At 35.9% G+C, this 18,636-nt stretch overlaps 1 protein-coding gene across 2 annotated transcripts in view; it reads right to left on the bottom strand.

Annotated features, from left to right (window-relative positions):
* ATRNL1 (attractin like 1) overlaps positions 1-18,636 on the bottom strand; it is a 432,570-nt gene that overhangs the window by 386,525 nt on the left and 27,409 nt on the right. For both annotated transcript variants that reach the window (XM_059852017.1, XM_059852018.1), the window contains exons 2-5: positions 8,046-8,129; positions 5,959-6,072; positions 5,347-5,475; positions 2,008-2,216 (exon numbers count right to left, since the gene is read on the bottom strand). In XM_059852017.1, coding sequence (XP_059708000.1) covers positions 2,008-2,216; positions 5,347-5,475; positions 5,959-6,072; positions 8,046-8,129 — 536 coding nt within the window. The remainder of the gene's footprint in view (positions 1-2,007; positions 2,217-5,346; positions 5,476-5,958; positions 6,073-8,045; positions 8,130-18,636) is intronic.

Below are 18,636 nucleotides of genomic sequence, written 5' to 3'. Positions count from 1 at the left end.
GGGAAAAGTTCAGCCTCCCTTATGTTGGGTGAAAATTTTTAATTAACCAGATTTTCTGTAAATACTAAATTTTGTTCTTACACCAACCACTTCAGGAATATTTAAGATTACTAGCATTATTAAAATTACTTTGATTTTAAAAAAACCAATACATTCAACTAGTGCATGTTTTGTTAAATGAAATACATATTAAAAATAAAAATTACTTCAATTATTTGTCTTCAAAGTCTAAAAGTTTTTATGGAAGCTTTATTTTATATTCGTACAACCAAGTATGAATATAGAATAAAGCAAGTATTTACAAGATCCTTGTATTCAATTCCACAAGACATATAATAATTAGAGGATCCTACTTTTTATTCACAAAAGTTATTCTATCCCAAAGAATACCCTAAAGTATTCTCTTTTCTCAGGACACTTGTTTTTAATGTGTAATGTTCTTCAGAGCTGCTCCTTCAACGACAACCACAAGATGTCACCATTGTAAAAGAAACTCTATGCAGTAAAATAGGAAATTCTGGGATTTATATTCTGAATCAGGAATTCTAATTATTACACATTCAAATCAATGCACTTCAATGATACAGGCACTAAAGTTACTCAAAATAAGATAAAAAGAAAATAGTAATAAAAAATGAAACATTAAATTCTCTCCTAAAGCATGCAAATCAAGACCCTTCAGCCACTTGGTTTGAATTACCAAACACAAGAAAAACTTGTCAGACAGCAAGAGAAAAAATTATGATTCCATCATTGCAAATAATCTGCACAGAAGATATTATCGGTATAGAAAGTACAGAATATACAGGTATATATAAATCAAGAAATAAAGCAGAGATTAAAGTCATCTCCCAGAGCTTAAGGAAAGTTTGGTATTTAGTAAGGAAAAACAATTATATATCCAATCCAGCTCATCTGGGACAGAATTTTTTAAGAAATAATTGAAATCTATGAAGATTCAGTGAAAATCCAAGGAATGATGAAGCAAATTCTCTTCATATGATCTGCAGGAAAGAGTGAGAAGCTAGTATGTACAGAAATGCCAGGTGAAAGGAAGGCACTAGCAGTGGTAGTCAGATTTCTAATTTTACTTTGTGCTTAAAACTTCTAATTAAGTTCATAGACTATATCTGAAGGTATAGCCTAAAAAGCATTTCCAAAGATTTGTGACATTTCAGGAATTTGACATTGCAAGGAATTCATGCACAACTAAAAGGGTGACAGTCTTGCTGCAAATTCTATTCACAACTTCTGGACAGAGATTAAGCCTTTAGGACCTTTTTGTGTACTACAGTCCTAGAAGGTTTTAAAGGACTCAGTGATAAGTCTACTCTATTGCCATTCAACGACCATATTGCTAAACCACTTCCCTTCTGTGGGTGCACAGACTGCCTTTGAATGATCAAATCATTAATTATTAAGAAGTGAAATGTATTAGATCTCATCTTGACTGTGGAGTAATAGGTGTGACAGCTAAAAGGAGTTAAAAAGTCATTGCCTTTGACATGCCAAAAGAAACAGCAATAAAACAGAACTGAGGCAGGAAGTTATGGGAAGAGGTAATCTGGAGGGATTTTAATATTTCTGTTAAGAGAATGGCAATTTCTAAGCATAGCAAGCTAAGCCAATTGAGACTTGTAACAGAAGTGGTAAACAATAAAAACAAAAATCCACAAGCATCTAGCATAATTATAGCAAGTAGATTAAACATTTAGGATCCTAAATAATTTATTTGTAATGAGAAACAATGATCTATGGTACTGAGAGTAAAACTGCACCATATGCTTACAGTACATCCATTAGCCCACAGACAGTCTTGCACCATTAGAACAAAGCAGTTCACCTTCCTTTTTCATTGAGAGGCTGCTACAAATTATACCCAAAGAAAAGCAGACAGTGGCTACTTTACTTCAGGAAACACTAAAAATATGGATACAATGATGTGACATTAAAAGGAGGGCAGGGAGAAAATCAAATGACCTAGACACTAAACTAAGCAAACCTTACCTTGCCAGCTGTCATTGCAGACACAGAGCTTCTCTCCTGTCAGGTCACAGTAGCCATGATCTGGACTCCCACAGTTGGCTTTGCAATAGGGAATGTCACAGGCCTCTCCTTTCCAGTACTTGTCACACTCACAGTACACACGGCTCGGCACAGACAGACTAGTTGTGCACTTGCCATGTTCTGAGCAGTTATTAGGGCAAGAGTTAATTCTGAAAAAAAAAGAAATATGTAAGATATCTGACAGTACTTCAGCAGTATTTGTTAGATAAAGTATGTTTTACCATGAAAAATTTATTTACATCTATTTACATCTAAAAAAATGTATTTATTTACATCTATTTACTTATAAAACACAAGTTTAGTGATGATTTTACAGGCAAATGAGCTCAAAAGGTGTTGATCCAACCTTACATACAAAGTCTTTGATGCACTCAGGATTAAAAATGCCTTGCATTGCAACAAATATTGACATGAAGCAGAAGGACAGGCCCTGCTTGGACAGACCACCACCTATTTTTTCCTATATTCCAGTATAAGCACTCAATACCCCTCAAATGCTTGTTATCTCTAGAAACAACTGCACTGGAAGTAATTGAGCCTAAACTCTCCACACAGGCATACAGTTAAAGGGTTTTCCTGAGTAGCTTTGGTCTATACTATAAACAGTGTGCCTAACATCTGGGGAGAATAAAAGAGGGAAGAACAAGTAAGGAAAAATACAAGATGGCTAATAGCCTGAAACTACTTATAGGTAGCACTTCATTCTTTGAATCCTTAATAAAAGAGCCACCTTAACTCTGCTGTCCGAGATGCAAAAACAGAAGAGCCTAGGCTGAAGGAAGTCTATGACTGTTCAGGGAGTTCACATTGCTGTGAAACATCCTACCAAACACTGAGATCACAGGGAACTGGAGTGCAAAATTAAGCAAAGTGGTTCCAGAAATGCAGGCAACTCCTTGAAATGAGGGAAGGTGGAGGACACGGAATACGTGGGTCCAAGAGTTTCCATGAACTCAGGCAGTATGTGCCTGATGAAGTCCAAACAGGCTTTGAAACTCTTTTTGATGACTCACAGCAAATTCAGAATAAAGTTTTACTACAATCCTCTGCTGATAATACAGACCACTCCCTGCAGATGTGAGATGGATACTGTTCACAGTCTTCCTTGCTGAATGAAGCTCTAACTGAATGAAGAAAGAGCTGTTCAAACTTAGCAAAGAATTGTTAAAAATTAGCAAAGAATTTTTAAAGGCGGGCCTTTGACAAGATGTAGTTGTGGTAGGGCAGCAAGGAGACATTTTTGTCTTCTAAAGACTCACTTCTCAAAGGACTGATTCTGTTACACTGCTAAAATAGAAAATTCCACATCTGACCATCATTCCAAATCTCCTGATGGTTTTACCTGTAACACACATGGCATTAAAACCATTGAAGGCATTAACAGCTGTATGCTACAGCTGCGAGGAACCTCTCCCCCAACCTCACAGGGAGTGTTCTGCAGGAAGGTGAACAGTTAAGTTTTTCCACCAGGAGATGTTAGTTGGAAAGCAGACCATTTCCCACTCCAACTGGTTCATTAAGGATTCAAACAAAATGAGAAAAACTGGATCAGCAGAATTGGAAGGAAGTTGCCTGACTCCAAGGAACAGAAAATTTACTCAGACTGTTCTGAAGCAATTACAGTTGTTTGCTACTGAAATGGCACTTTGGTCACAGATTTTGTGTTTCTGTCTTCCCCAAAATTAAGGAATACAAGTGGTCCATCAAGATGAAGTCAAAAAGTAAGGAAGAGGGTAAGAGAAGCAGAGTGCAATAGACCAGTGACAGAAGCTAAGTTAATGCAGCCATAAAAAGTAATTGTAGGCACTTTGTTATCATAAAAGTGTTACTGTTGGTTCATTAAAAAATGTTTTAAAAGTATCCATTGCAATAAAAGACACAGAAGAACAGAGTACATAGACTTTCATGAGTTATATATGTAATGGAATTAAAAACTGGCAAGTTTTTTCATTTATTTTAAATCTACAAAAAAAAAAAAAAAATACTAATGATATGCAGCATGCACCACATTACCAAGTAATGAAAGAATGCACATACACTCATTTCTTAAGAATGCCAAGTCTAATTGCCATTTGCTCCCAAGACAAATAAAAAAGTATAATAAAAGCTTCAGGGATAACTGAAAAATGTAACTAATTACAATAGAAAGTCTGCCAGGTGATTGCCTTTTACTGATGTCAACTGACAAAAATTAAAAATATCCAGTGTTCTAGGCTGCTATTTCCAATGCAATATACATAGTGAGGTTTCCCAAACTTTGAATAACTATTTATTATCTGGCCAAAGGTGGGCAATCTGCTGCAAATTACAGCAACAATCTTCCCACAGACAATGTACCAAGTATTGTGCCAAGAGCAAAGCTATGGTCAGAAACACAAATAGGAATTTTAAACTAATAAAGAATATGACAAAAATATTGCATGTAGTTCAACATAAGAAATGCAGTGCTGGCCACCATGTCACAATAACTGTTATTTCAGTATCTGAAGGGATTGAGGGAGAGCAACAGGCATATCTTCAATAATGGAAAAATTCACATGAAAAAACAGGTCCAACAGCACCAAGCAATTCCCTCTTGAACCAAGGCAAGCCATATAAAAACATGTTGCATTGTATCACATGAACCTCCCAAATGAGACAGAAGTTGCAAACTGGTGCATATAAAAAGGAAAAGGCTCAGGTCTGCCAGATGCATCTTTGGAGCTGCTGACACTGAAAAGGAGGCTCGACAAAAGCAATCATGGTCACACCAGATTAGACTTTGCCATCACAGAAACTAAAAGACACACATTGCAGATAAGATCTACAAAGGCAGATTGTAGACTGAGATGGAATATGGGAGGGGAAATACCCAAGAAGAGGAAAAGAAATGGAATAAAATCTTTGTGGCTGGCACAAAAATCCAAGTGGAACTGTTTGGAACGTTTCAAAAGCCATAGTATGTTCAGCAAGAGAAATCAAGCAACAGATGATCCCAGTTCAAGAGAAGGGAATTTATATGACAGCAGATATAATCTCCCTTCTAGTCCATATGACAACTATATGTGTTGGATAAACACTGGAGGGGATACATTCTGATTCCATATGGCACAGGAAAAACTACTCTGGGAATGGCCATGTGATTTCACTCAAAAAAACCATACTCTGTCTCTAGGAGTTTTCTTCCCCTAACTCCTACCTTAATAATTTATTACAAGCCTGATTTTAGACACTTAGCACTGAGTATGACTTATGCTATTGAAAAACACAAAGATAATTACTTAGTACAAAAATACTTACGAATAAAAAATGTTAAATCCTGTGAGGTTATAAGCAGCATCACTAAAGAAGTGTAGCAATGCATAGCCAGATGTAGTAACCACCTCAGGAACAGTTTCATTTCCACGCACTTCAGGGACTATTAGACCACTAGAAAAGAGAAGGAGAAAAATGTTCTTAAGCAGTCTTTGGTATATTTAGGGGGGGAAAAAAAGGAAAAAGAGAGTTTGGTATTCTGCTGGTTAACTATATGAACAAGATGACTTATAAATAAAATTATGAAACTTTTTTTATTAAAAGGTAGACAAGGTATATAAATCTTGTATAAAACTTGTCCATGTATCTGCAAGGTAAGCCAGGGGTTTCCAGGAAAGTGCCTGTGTATAAGCATCAACATTCCATTCAATGCTAGCAGTAAGTATCCAAGAAATGGGTTTCTGCTGTGATTATCTGACCAAAACTGTAACATTTTGGAATGCATTCTAATACAACTTCCCATACATGTTCCCATAATATAATGATAAGAAAGCACTCTAACTAACATATTAAAGCCTCTAATGCTACTTTTCCCCCCAATAACTGAAAATGTCCATACATGACTATGTGGACAGTAATATTAGTAAATATACTCACCTAAATACAGCTATTAAAGGTGCATATATAGAATCTCCATCATATACATACATATGGTCCCAGCTACATTCTGTGGCAAAGTGATTAAATCTTAATCTTAGTATCGCATTTGGGCTGGAAAAAAAAAGAACATTGATGTAACACATTTACAGAATTACTGAGATCATAAGACCAAGAACTCACAGTAGAATTGAACATGCCAACATAACTTTGTTAAAACATTTTGAGTAGTAATTAAATAATTCAAAGCGTTACATAACAAAAGCCAGGGCAAGCAAGTATTTCCCTTTATCTTAGAAAATTTAAAAATAACATATTCAGTCCACAGCTAATAATCCCTAAAGTTAATGAGAAGTGTAACTTCACCAGATTTTATCAGTGTTCAGAACCACAAATTTAGAGCAATTAAAATATCTCATTTTAATACACTAAATTTACTTTACAATGTCAGGACTATGAACTTTAAAGAATCCTTCAAGATAAAATCACCTACACATCCTCTTCCCAGTATTACACTAATTATTGAAAATAAAAATCTTAAAACACAGATCTAAAATTTCAACCAATATTAGTGCAATTGCCTGCCTCCTCCCCTCTGCCAACACGTGGGAAATGTCACTAGTGACATTTTGACTGAAGTCCAAATGGATCTGTAAATTTTTTGAAAGGGGAATTTTTACATATCACAGAATTACCAGACATATATTTTTTTTTTGTATATATATGTATATATATATATATGTATGTATTCCATGAAAAATAATGATTATTTTCTTGTAGTTCTCCTTGCTACTGACAGGCTTGAGTACATTGAGTACAATTTGTCAGTTTGGAAAACATGGGGTTTTGTCACAAATCCTTTGGAGAAAGCTCTTTGTTCATTTTTTAAGACGCAGTATTATACACATATATGAATTCCTTGTGCACTGACATTTGAACATTTAGTTGCTTTACTCCTCCCCAGACTGTGCAGCACATTGATTTCTCCAGCTTCCCACTCTGCCATCTCCTGAGAGCAGGAGGAATGGAGTGAGGAACAGCTTCAAAGCAGAGTTTGCCTGTGGGGCTGAGGTGTGCTTCCACTTTAGTGCAGTGCAGTACAAATATTTCTGAGCAAAAAGAGAAGCCTAGCTAGGTCAGACACATATTCAGCTATAGCTTGGTCTTCTAGATAATAAAGATTCAATTTACATGATTTTGCAAACACTCATAACTTCACTGCTGCTTTGTTTAAATTACTGTCTGCATATAAGCAGACCAAAGTCAGAGCAGACACATCATTTCTGAACTGCAGCAGTGGAGCAGATATCCAAGATAACTGTGATTATGACAACATGGAAATACAAAAGCAGTTAATTTTATTCTAGAATTGTGAACTAGAGTCAGCAAAATCCTAACCCATATCCTGGAGGGGCGGAATCCTCCTGAAATGTAACCAGTTTGAGCCATTAACACCTAGCCATACTAATTGATGTGTCTCATTATTTCTTCAGGCATGTCTGTGTGTTTCTGTGCTGCATAAACTGGAAAATTAGCAACAGGCATGAGACACCTGAAGTGCAGGCATAAAACTATTTCAAAAATAAGCGCATGAGGAACTGTAGAATGCAAAAGAAAATACTTTATAGAAGCACTAACTTTTGAGGAACACATAACTGAATTAGCATTCTGTACTTGAGGCCATTGCTGATTTATCACCGATATTAGATAAATAAAATAAGTCAGGTCATGAGTTAAATAAAGGGATTCTGTAACTACTTTTGGATCATATGGTACTCATCCATGCAACAAATTTATCACAGGGTTTTAAAGGCCTGGAGCACCAGCCAAATATCAATGTCAGCCTAATTTTTGCCAGCAATTTGAATGGGAATGCAATTCGGCCAACTCTAAGCAATCCTGAAAATCATAATACCTCCTTTTTTAAGTTCTATATAATATTTAAACAAAACCAAAGCAAACTAACAAAACACCAAACTGTTCATATTATACCCTCCTGCAGTTTCTATGTCAGGAGTTCTTTTGATCTCTAGAACACATAGTACCAAACTGTTTAGAAAATTTAGGCTATGAAAATAGATACTTACTATCCTTCAATTAACCATGTGCATTTAGTTTTATATTTGTAATTTATGGGTCCATCTGTTAAATATCCAGAAGGTTCTGTTAACCTACAAGAGGAAAAACAGGGCTGTAATAAACCAGAGACAACAGAACATGAATCATCGACATGCCAATAGAATTTTTCTTGATTGAAAGAAAATTGGGGTGGGGAAAACAGTCAAGTCTCTCTTCATATTTCTCATCACACTATTTATGCTCAGAAAAACTTGAATTCTGATTGTTCTAATATCATTGATTTGCTTTCTTCCCCCAGGCATTCACTTGTATTCTTTCTAGTTCAGTAGCAAATAATTTAAATTATCCTTTATACAAAATGGATCCAAGCCAATGTAAGGGGGGTTTGTTTAAGAGCATTCTGGTTTGCTTTGCTTATCTGCTCTGCCATTGCCTTACAACTTATTTCTGAAATTAGACAACACCAGCCATACGAAAACTCTCCTAGATCAAGACAAATTAAGATATAAATTTGAATAAGCACAGCTGTCAGCCTGCTGCTCTGTTATTCCTACTCAGTACCCTGTCTCTGCAGTGCTCCCCAGTGATTATCCAGAAGGATAAATCCCTGCAGATTCTCCACACCATCACACCACCTTCAATGACTTGCAACTCAGGGACACATTAAGTCCACAGCTGTGCCTCTGGGTTCATGCTTCATACCACTCAAAATGTAATGATCTGTGTTTTATTTCCCTTCTTTTCCTCCTCTGCCCCTTTTCCAGCCTGAGAATTCCTTGTTCACTGCTTTTAATAAATCTTTTGTATTCTCCTAGAGCCTGCTGAGATGCAACAGAGAACAGCATATTGTATCCAAGATGCAAGTGAACCATGAATCTGTACAGTAGCATATTATTACAGTAGCAATATTATTTCCATTTTATTCTCTATTCCCATTTAAGATTTTATTTGCTCTTTCAACAACTACCATTCTGAAATTTGAAACAGAAATATCTGCTGTAACTTTTTTTGAGTGTTAATAGCTCAATAGTCATCACATATAGAAATTCCTTTTATGTAGAAGGAGAACCTTTTTCATCCATTCATATTTATTACTTTATATTAATCTATGCAGTGATAAAACAGCAGATGAAATTCAATAATCTATTAACATAAAAGCTTTCTGAAAAAGCCTGGTATCTTCAGCACATTGTATCTTCACTAATCCATTCTACTTTCTGCATCCTTTATGATTATGTGCAGGCCTTAACACACATCTCCAGTGGCCTTACTCCACTGGGGAAACAGATCATCTCACTCTTTAATAACAAATAACAGCAAATATAAAAACATCCTCAGAAAATATAAAAACATCCACTCATTTATTTCACTATACTAAGGAAAGAAAATCATTAGGAATAAGAATCACTAAATAAGAAAAGCTTTCTTCTGTTTTGGGTGCCTTTTTTTTTAATAAAAGGCAGTAATACAAAATATTCCATCAAAATCCTTTCAGAGCTGTCATGTGATTTATATACAGAAGTAAAGTCTTATTTAGCAATCCACAGAACTATTTTCCTGGCAGAAGTATGAAACATTACAAGTACTCATTTGCAGTCATGACCATTGCCTTCTCAGTAGTTGTACAGTGCAATGGAGGTGACTTACAAGAGTTGTTTTTATTAGCTCAGCCCTTTGGTACTAGTAAAGTACAAACAATTTCCCTCGTCTCCTAGGATGGTAATTTTTTGATAAGTAGTTTCTTTTGGAAGAGTAGATAGCCTTTGAAACAGCCATTTCACTTTGTTGGGAAAAAAAGTAAATAAATAAGAGCACAGCATTACTTTGCAATAATGTTTGTAGAAAATTGTAAGATAAGGGCTTGTTCTTCTTAAAATAAATACATACCAAGACAGATGGAAATTACTTTAAGTTTCTTGAGTCATACCAAGAATTTTTCTGCATTATTTTTCTTTCAAAGTATTATCAAATACCAAATCCCATAACTCACAAAGATAAGCAGTACCACTTTCAGGTAACCCCTTGCCCAATCAAGGGCAATATTCTCTTTCATATGAAGCCAGGTATTCATCATCAGTTTTCCTCTGTGGCTACCAGTGATTCTGTCAAATGAGTCACCCTGACTATGCACTCATGAGTCACAGAGGTGCCTGCACTGCACCCCACACCTTGCTCACCACTGAGAAAGCCTCAGTGATGACAGGAAGCCAGAACAATTTGTGTGGCCTGCCCAGGCATCACAGGTTAATCCCACCCAGACTCCAACCTCCTAAACAGAACATACAGGGGAGTAGCTGATGCTGTATATTGTCATTTGAAATTGCACATCAGCTTTCATAATATTCTCAACAATATTTTTTCCTAGTTGGCAGGGTGATAATCAAAGCCTTTAAAGAATTAGAGGGTGCATGCCAAGAGAACATTTTCCATCTCAGTATAGTCTAAAACAGATCTACCAAACAACAGAAAGACATCAGGATGCTGCACATTTAAAAGCATTCAGAAGCACCAGTGACAGATCAGTCACTCACCAAGGTAATAATTCAGCAATAGATTCCATGAAATATGTGACACTACAGGGTTCCACCTAGCAGACAGACACACCAGAAATGCAAGGGCTAAAGCCAACACAGGGCAACCAAAGGGACGTCAACATTCACCAGGAATATTACCACTGCTATAAAATAATGGCAAATAAAGAATGGACAGTGGCAATCTTTACCACTGCAGAGACTTCATACCAAGACTGATGCATTTCAAGGAAAAAAGTACATTCTAGTTCAGTTGGAAATTATTGGTCCAAAGTGAAGGAGCAGTCAGATGAAATCTACGCCTGCAATACATAAGACGTCAGAGCAGGTTATTAAAATGGCCCTTCCTGCTGTAATATTTATAGAGCTGTGAAAAACGCAGTCTTGTCATCTCCTGCATCCTCCTGCAAAAAATAATACCACCAAATCTTTTAGAGAGGGGCACTAATTTAAACCAGAAAAATTATTGGCTATTTTCTGTCACCAGCAGAACATGAAGATCCACAAAATTGCTGGTAGATGGACAGAGGTCTGATTTATAATATTGGTGCTTTAGGAGAAACAAAGCATAAGCTACAAATATTACAAATATTCACTATTAAATAAAGAGTTATTAAAATTAATTTATGTCCATATTGCTTAGTATCATATTTCTACTGATAATTTTAAGAAATGTTGAATTACTTTGCAATTCCTACTTCAGATGTATCTGAATATACACTATAGAGCATATTTTGCTTCACATATCCATCTCAATATCAGTACTGGTGTGTCAGTCAAGAGCTATTCTCTCCATTGCTGAAAAATTTTGCTCCATCTCTTTTTCATCTTTTATGAATAGATGTTTTATTAAAAAGAAATAAAAATCAATAACTGTGCTTCAAAGTTAAAAGATCAAGTTCTTCATAAATAGAAGGACTGGCAACCTTTCTAGTTGAGACCTTGTGCCTAACATTTACAGCAGGAAAAGAGACTGCACAGATCTGAGATCAGCTGAATATATCAATAAAGAAGGGGAAAAAAATTCAGACCACCTGACAGTACAAGCCTGAATCAGTGAGAAAGAAATGCAGAAGTGGTCAAGAGGCCATTTCTCATACCACAATATTGAATGACAGACTAAGAAGATTTTCCAGTATTTTTTCAAAGGAATATCTGAAAAACAGTGTGTTCTGAAAAACCCACAAAGGCAGATTTTTCTTTTCCAGGCATAAAGCATTGACTAGCACCTAACAAAATATCAAAGAATTTGCATTTGATTTTCCTGCATTTTCACATTCATTGTATAACTTGCCGCTGGTAATTTTTTTTTTCCACATATGTAAAAAGGATATACTGAACATACTGTAGCTCTAATTTTTTTTCAATGACTTATCAGGAGGAATAAATATTCAATACATTAAGGAAATATTTGCATATGCCAATCACACTCCTCTACTTGTTACATACTGCTTTTCAGTAATAGAAAAAGTTATATTTAGAAACACAAAGGACACTCAAGACAACTTCTCACATGCTAAGTAATCATAGGCCTGCTCTTAAAGAGGTTTCAGTTTATTCATTGACAAAGCAGCAGTTTCTGTTGCAAAGTGAAAACCCGAGTGATTAATTCAGTTCATCCTGAGTCCATCTTTCTAAATTATTTTAAACAAAATCATGCTCCAAAACAATCCAAAAATCCCAGAAAAGTAAAATCAAGATCAGAACACATAAACAATTTTTCCCCAAGAGGAGATATCCTGTACTTCAAGAAGCTTAACACTTGTGTTAAAACAAACAAACAAACAACAAAAAAAAAACCTAAAAAAACTAAATTAGCTGGAATATAAACTCTGATTGATGCAAAACAATAATTTAAGGTCAATTCTGGCATGTGTTCTGTTTCTGAAAAAGGCTGTTGATCTATAGTGCATTTTTGCAATAGTCCCCAAAACAACAGAGGATTCTGCATAGGAGTAGATGTTCCTTTCAAAGTCCAAACTTATATGGCATCTTACTTATGCAATAAATTTTCAATTACATAAATGAAATCTGTTCCCTTGCTTAGGCTGCACAACATTATATAAACACACAGAATACAGACCAGGACAGCTTGTTTAGAATAGGATATCTGAATATATGACTCTGAGGGAATCCAAAAAGTGACTCAAAATGTGGGCAGAGTAATAGAAGACATGGTAAATAAATCAGATGCAGAAGATAAAATTAGTATTATAACATTAAATGCAATATTTATTCTATTTTAAAATAAAATGTGAAAATACTGCATTAACTACTCAAGAATTTTCTTCTACCTCCTCACAAAGTGGTACTTGGCTTTTTTTTGTTTTACCAAAAACCCCTTAAATTGCCATTTGAGTTACAACATGCCCTAAGACCTATCCCAACTATATTACTGTATTACTATAATTCAGATTATACTGAAATCTTTTTTCACTTATTTGTCTAATCTGATTTTAATAATTCCAATGACAGAAGTCTATAACCTTCCTAGGCAATCTATTTCAGTATTTAAAAACTTATTATTAGAAAGTATTTCTAATTGTCTAAGTCACCTATTTTTCTTATTTACACATATTTCCTGAACGTAGACCTGGAAATCAGCTAAAATTCTTCCTCTTTTCTTTTGAGAAGAGGAATAAAGCAATTTAAACCTAGCAACCCTCATGAGTAATTTCCTAGACCTCCTTCTTCTAGAGTTTTTCCATGTCATCTGCACCTGAAAATGGTATCTACTTCTCCAGCTGTAGTATGACCAGCAGAGCAACCAGACAATTATTTAATATACATAATGTGGCCAGTTCTCCTGAATGCAAGTAGAAAAACTGCTTTTATGCTGATTTGTGTACAACCACTAAGTCCCCAAGATCTCCAACTTCCTCCACAGGAGGAACTAAATTATATTATTCTAGCTCACCTTACTAAGGTTCATCACACCCAGTCAAGTGTAGAAATTCAAATCCAATTCTGCCCCTATCAGGCTGTATTACATGGGATCAATACAGCTCATATCAGCTGGAAATTGCTGCATAGAAAATTTCATTTATAATCACTTGTTCAGGAGGAAAACCTAGTTTTCTTTCTCTGATATAAGCATTTACTTAAAAGATAGTAACTTTTGGTCACACTACATAGTGAGGAACCCTACTCAAACAGCAATGAACTCCACAAGAAAAGAAAAAATTCTATTTGTGTATATTTGTGATAAAGGTCTTCATAAAAACTCCTGCATCTTTCATAACAGCCCTTTTTCTATTACTCAACTACATCAACAGCTTCTGAATATTCATATTCATTATTCCTCCACCTTAAAAAGCATAGCATACCACTAGCATAAAGGTAGTACTAGCAAAAATTAAACTCCTCTGCACCCATGGTCTCCATCATGACAGCTGCATTAATTTTGTATACTATAATGCAAGTCATTCAAGCCATTAAAACATGGCACCATTTTTTGTGTTGGCTAAAACTAAGCAGTTGCCAGATACTAGCACTCTGAATTAGAGGCACTAAAGCAAAGTTTTCTTCCACCTGACAGTTCTAAATATTAAGTCCAAAGAAAAGTAGTCATGAATAAAGAGCCTTCTACTTTCCCTTCATGTAAAAAAATTTTCCCCTTTAGTTTCCAGTAATAGCACATGTCAGAATGACCCATTTCAAGTTTTTTTTGACAAAAATGATTCACAGAATTATAGATGAATAGTCCAAGAGATAAGGTGAATAACAGTCACAGTAATCTCTCCCACTACACAAACGATTGGAGTATTTTCATTTAAAAGATTGATACAAAAAGGGAGAAAATAATCCTACTGAAAGAATAGCTGCATAGAATAGACCTTGAAAAAAGCCATCCTGACTTTTGTCTTCAGATTTTTCTTCAGATTACATGCACATATATTCCTTAAAATATGTGAGTATAAGCCATAACCATCAAAAAAAAAAACAATCCAAATGTTGATTTCCTGAATCTAAGCAAAGAAATGCACCATTACCAAGAACTGTGTCACTCCCAAACATTCACAAGTTAACAATTAAAAGTTTTTATGCTACTTAGTTTTACACAAGTGGATTTACACATAATATTTATGAAAACTTCCTATAAAATTGAGTGGAGTTGAGTCAATTTACAGAGTTCAACAGCAAGCTCCATGTTTTCTACAGAACCACTACACCAATTAACAGTTCAAATCTTGCCAATATTTTCCAGGTGGCAGTGGTTCTCCATCTCAACTTGGAGATCAGTGCCTTTTAAAAGATACTGCAAATAGCACAATATCCTCCACTGACCTGGAAAAAAATTACTGAAAAGAAATGAAGTGAAAGAAATGTAGCTTCACCTCTCCTATCTGGAACACTACAGACATTTCATTTTTCCTATTTTAATATCATGGTTGGACAAAATCATGTGAGACAAGCACATATTCTATTAGAAATGCTGAGGCTAGTTCATAGATGGCATCCAAAAGTCTGCCAATAAATAGGCCTGGTATCATGCTTAAATTAAAAATTGATAGAAAATCAAGTTGGCATTTGGTACAAAAACAAAACATGATATAATACCCCATATCACTATCTCATCAAAGTATGGCTGTAAATTCTACTCCACATATAAAATCCCAGAGGTCAAAAAGCTGCATAAAAATAATTCCTGTTTTGAGTAAGAGACAGACCACCTACCCAATCCACTGGCTGAACTTCTTGCACTCTATTTCCTGTCATAGTTACTCATTTTCTCAAAAAAAGAGCAAAGTTTGAAATATTCAAAGTTCTGACAATTCAGTCTTGATTCACAAGACTATTAACAGTAATCCCAAAGGTTTCTCCTGTATGCAGACAGTTACTATTAGAAGCAAATAGGAATTCAAAAAGAATCTGCCAGGAAGCAAGGAGACACCCCATTGCTCTAACATTTTACAATGTTCGCTTCAGCCAAGAGTTATTTTTATGGCAAATGTTGCCAAGATAATGAAGAAATTAATTAAAAAAAAAAAAAAAAAAGGAAAAAGAAAACATTCCACCAGACTGAAGTGCTCCTATTACTTACTTTTTCCTACCACATTAACAATATTATTTCATTTAGAAAAGTTCTGTACCTGCATAGATTGTGTTACTTTAAGATCACCCTTAGGTTGCTTTAAGATCACTCAGAGTAACACATTATCCCTATGTTATTCTTTTTGTTGAAAACAAACAAAAACAAGTTATACTTTAGATTTCTTTAACAGCAAGAGACTTTTATTTTCTAGGCTTTATTTTCCACGAGGCAGCCTCCATTTCCAAAAGTGGTTAAGTGTATGTCCAAATCACCAGTTGTTGGGCCCAATATTGATTCCAGGGAGATCCCACCCATCACAGGAGCTCCTTGCACATGACCAGGCAGACAGCTCCTCACTCACTGCACAGATCCCTTGTCTAGACCCCAACAAATCCACTTGCGTACCAGCAGGGTGTGGGAACCCATATCCAAAGCCTTGGAGAAATTGAGGTAGACAATGTGTCAGCCCACATCAACAAGCAGCTTACTTTGTCATAGAAAGCAATCAGGTGTGTCAAGCACATTCTGACCTTGGTGAATCTCTGCTGACTTTTCCCATGTTCTTCATCCGAGTTGTAACAGACCCAGGAGAATTCATTCCATTCCAAGTTTCCCAAAAACAAAACTGAGACTGATGGGTCTATAATTCCTGGACCCTCCTTTCAGCCCTCTTTGGAGACGGAGTTTTCATGAGCTTTATTCCAGTCTTCTGGAACATTCCCCGATCTCCACAACTTCTCAGAGATGACAGAGCAGCCTCACAACATGAACCAGCTTTCTGCTCAGCCTCAGGTGGATTTTGTCAGGGCCCATTGATTTATAGGGGTCAAATTTCCGTAATGGCTCCCACACCAACTCCTTCACTGACAGTGGGTCCGTGTTTGCATCAATCTAGATATTTGCTCCCAGGGCCTGGGGCTCAAAGCACCAGCAAAGAGAGATATGAACCAAGTGCTGAGAATCTGTCATTTCATATTGTTGGTGACTAATTCACCTCTGCTGTTTAACAACAGGCAATGTTGTTCTCTGTTTCTGCCTGTTTCCATACCTGAAGAACATTTTTCTTGTAGTTTTTAATACCTCTGGTCAATTTCAATTTAAGCTGAGCTTCTGCTTTCCTGACTGCATCTCTGAACAGCCTGGGAATGCCCTTGTAGTCCTCACCAGGTATTTCTCTGCATTCCCATTTCTGGTACAGTTCTCATTTCAGCAGACTCAGAAGCTCACACTTAAGCCAAGGGGGTCTCTTGTTCCACCTACTTCCCTTACCTTTAAATAGAATTCAATCTCACTAGTGTCTACATTAAAGTAAGATTGGCTACAGGTTTTGATCTAATCACAGGATTAACATGAGGGAAGGATAAAGTTATTTATGAATTTTTATCCATTTGTGAATAAACTTTATATGTATGAGTGTATATATTTATATACTGAGCCATATATATATATATATGTATTTTATAAGACTTCTATAATTAATTAAACATGCTACGGTACTTTAAAATGTGGAGCAAAAAGCATATGGGCAAGGCAGGCTGAGGTACTTGGCAACAAGGTAATGCACTGTGCCAATTTTTCACTGTACATCACCATAAATCTCATTTTCACTTGTGACCTAGTTCAGGGGTTTAACTTAAGCTTCCTGAGGTAACAGGCAAATGCTCTAAATCCAGTGTGTCACCAACTCCTAAATTTCTCCTTGACTATTTAAATCAAGTTTCTATGCTCACCAAGAGGCACCTATCCCTACCTTTCAATCATTTAGAGTGATTAATACCCAACCACCAGATTTCATGTCTGTTAAGGACAGTTTCCTGCCATGAGAATTCTATCTCATATCATAAGGCTGCAAGCACCAGATCCCAAAATCTATATTAGTTTTGAAAATATAAAAATGCAGTAAAATATGACACACAGACACTTTCCAAAGGAAAAGAAGTATAATTTTCTCTTCGCATCTAAGACTTCTCAAGACTTTTTGAAATCCAGATATATATATATACATATATATATATATAAATCAAGCCAGCAACTCCTTCTTCCTCTCTTCCCTTTCCCATCAGCACACATATAGCCTCCAAAGAGGTTCACAGTCCCTGAACACAACCTCAGTACAAATGCTGAGATAAGAAGAGATAATAGCTCTTTGAAAAACTTAATTGATTAAAAAATTCAAAGGGCTGGTTACTGAGTAGATTTCAAGTACTGTCTTTCAGATAATTATATAGATAATCACTTACTTCCAACTTCTCTGGCTGTAGCAATTATCAGGACATTACACTATAAAGCACATCCCTCTGTTTGCTGTAAAGAAATGGAATAATGGCATTCATGTCTCTAGGGTATTACAAAGCATTTTTGTTTGGGGGCATGAAAAATTCTTACTAGTCATAAAATAGCATCAATTCAGAATACATTTTACTCATGTGGCAGGTGTCATTTCACTCATATTTTATGCTTGACTTTAGAATTTATGGGTATGTCACAACACTGTTAGCAACTTCCAACACTCCCACTAGAAGTGGATGAAGAGGTATAAGAAAGAGAGACTATGATATTTTTAGTTTTAACTACAACAGCTCCAAGTTCCCCAGAATCAATTATTTCATATATTGGTAGAGGGCATTGGGGGTGCTTCTGTTTGTATTAGTGGATTTTTGGTTTTGGGGTTTCTGGGGGGCAGTGGGAGGATATCTCTGGCCTGTAATTTGTTCTGTATTTAAATGCAAAACCAGAACGAAAGAAATACTGATGTCATGTTTAAAATAGCAAACAAAAGTTTTAGCAATTTCAGCAAAAGAATAGGGAAACAGAACATAGGAAAATTTATCACAGGACTGTTGCCCCCCAGGAGAATAGAGGTCATGGGAGCATTGCCTGGAATGGCCCACTTTAACAGAGTAAACTGCACCACACACCTACAAACCCAGAACCCTGAGGGGCCTGTACAGGGACAGAGCAAAGCATGTAGGACACACAGCCAGCCTGTCCTGTCAGTGGGAGACCACAGGAAGTGTAGGATCATCACTGATG

This window comes from Haemorhous mexicanus, chromosome 7 (assembly GCF_027477595.1).
Source record: "Haemorhous mexicanus isolate bHaeMex1 chromosome 7, bHaeMex1.pri, whole genome shotgun sequence".
NCBI classification, from domain to species: domain Eukaryota; kingdom Metazoa; phylum Chordata; class Aves; order Passeriformes; family Fringillidae; genus Haemorhous; species Haemorhous mexicanus.
The sequence above is the reverse complement of the archived record's forward strand: the minus strand, read 5'-3'. Positions and strand labels throughout refer to the sequence as shown.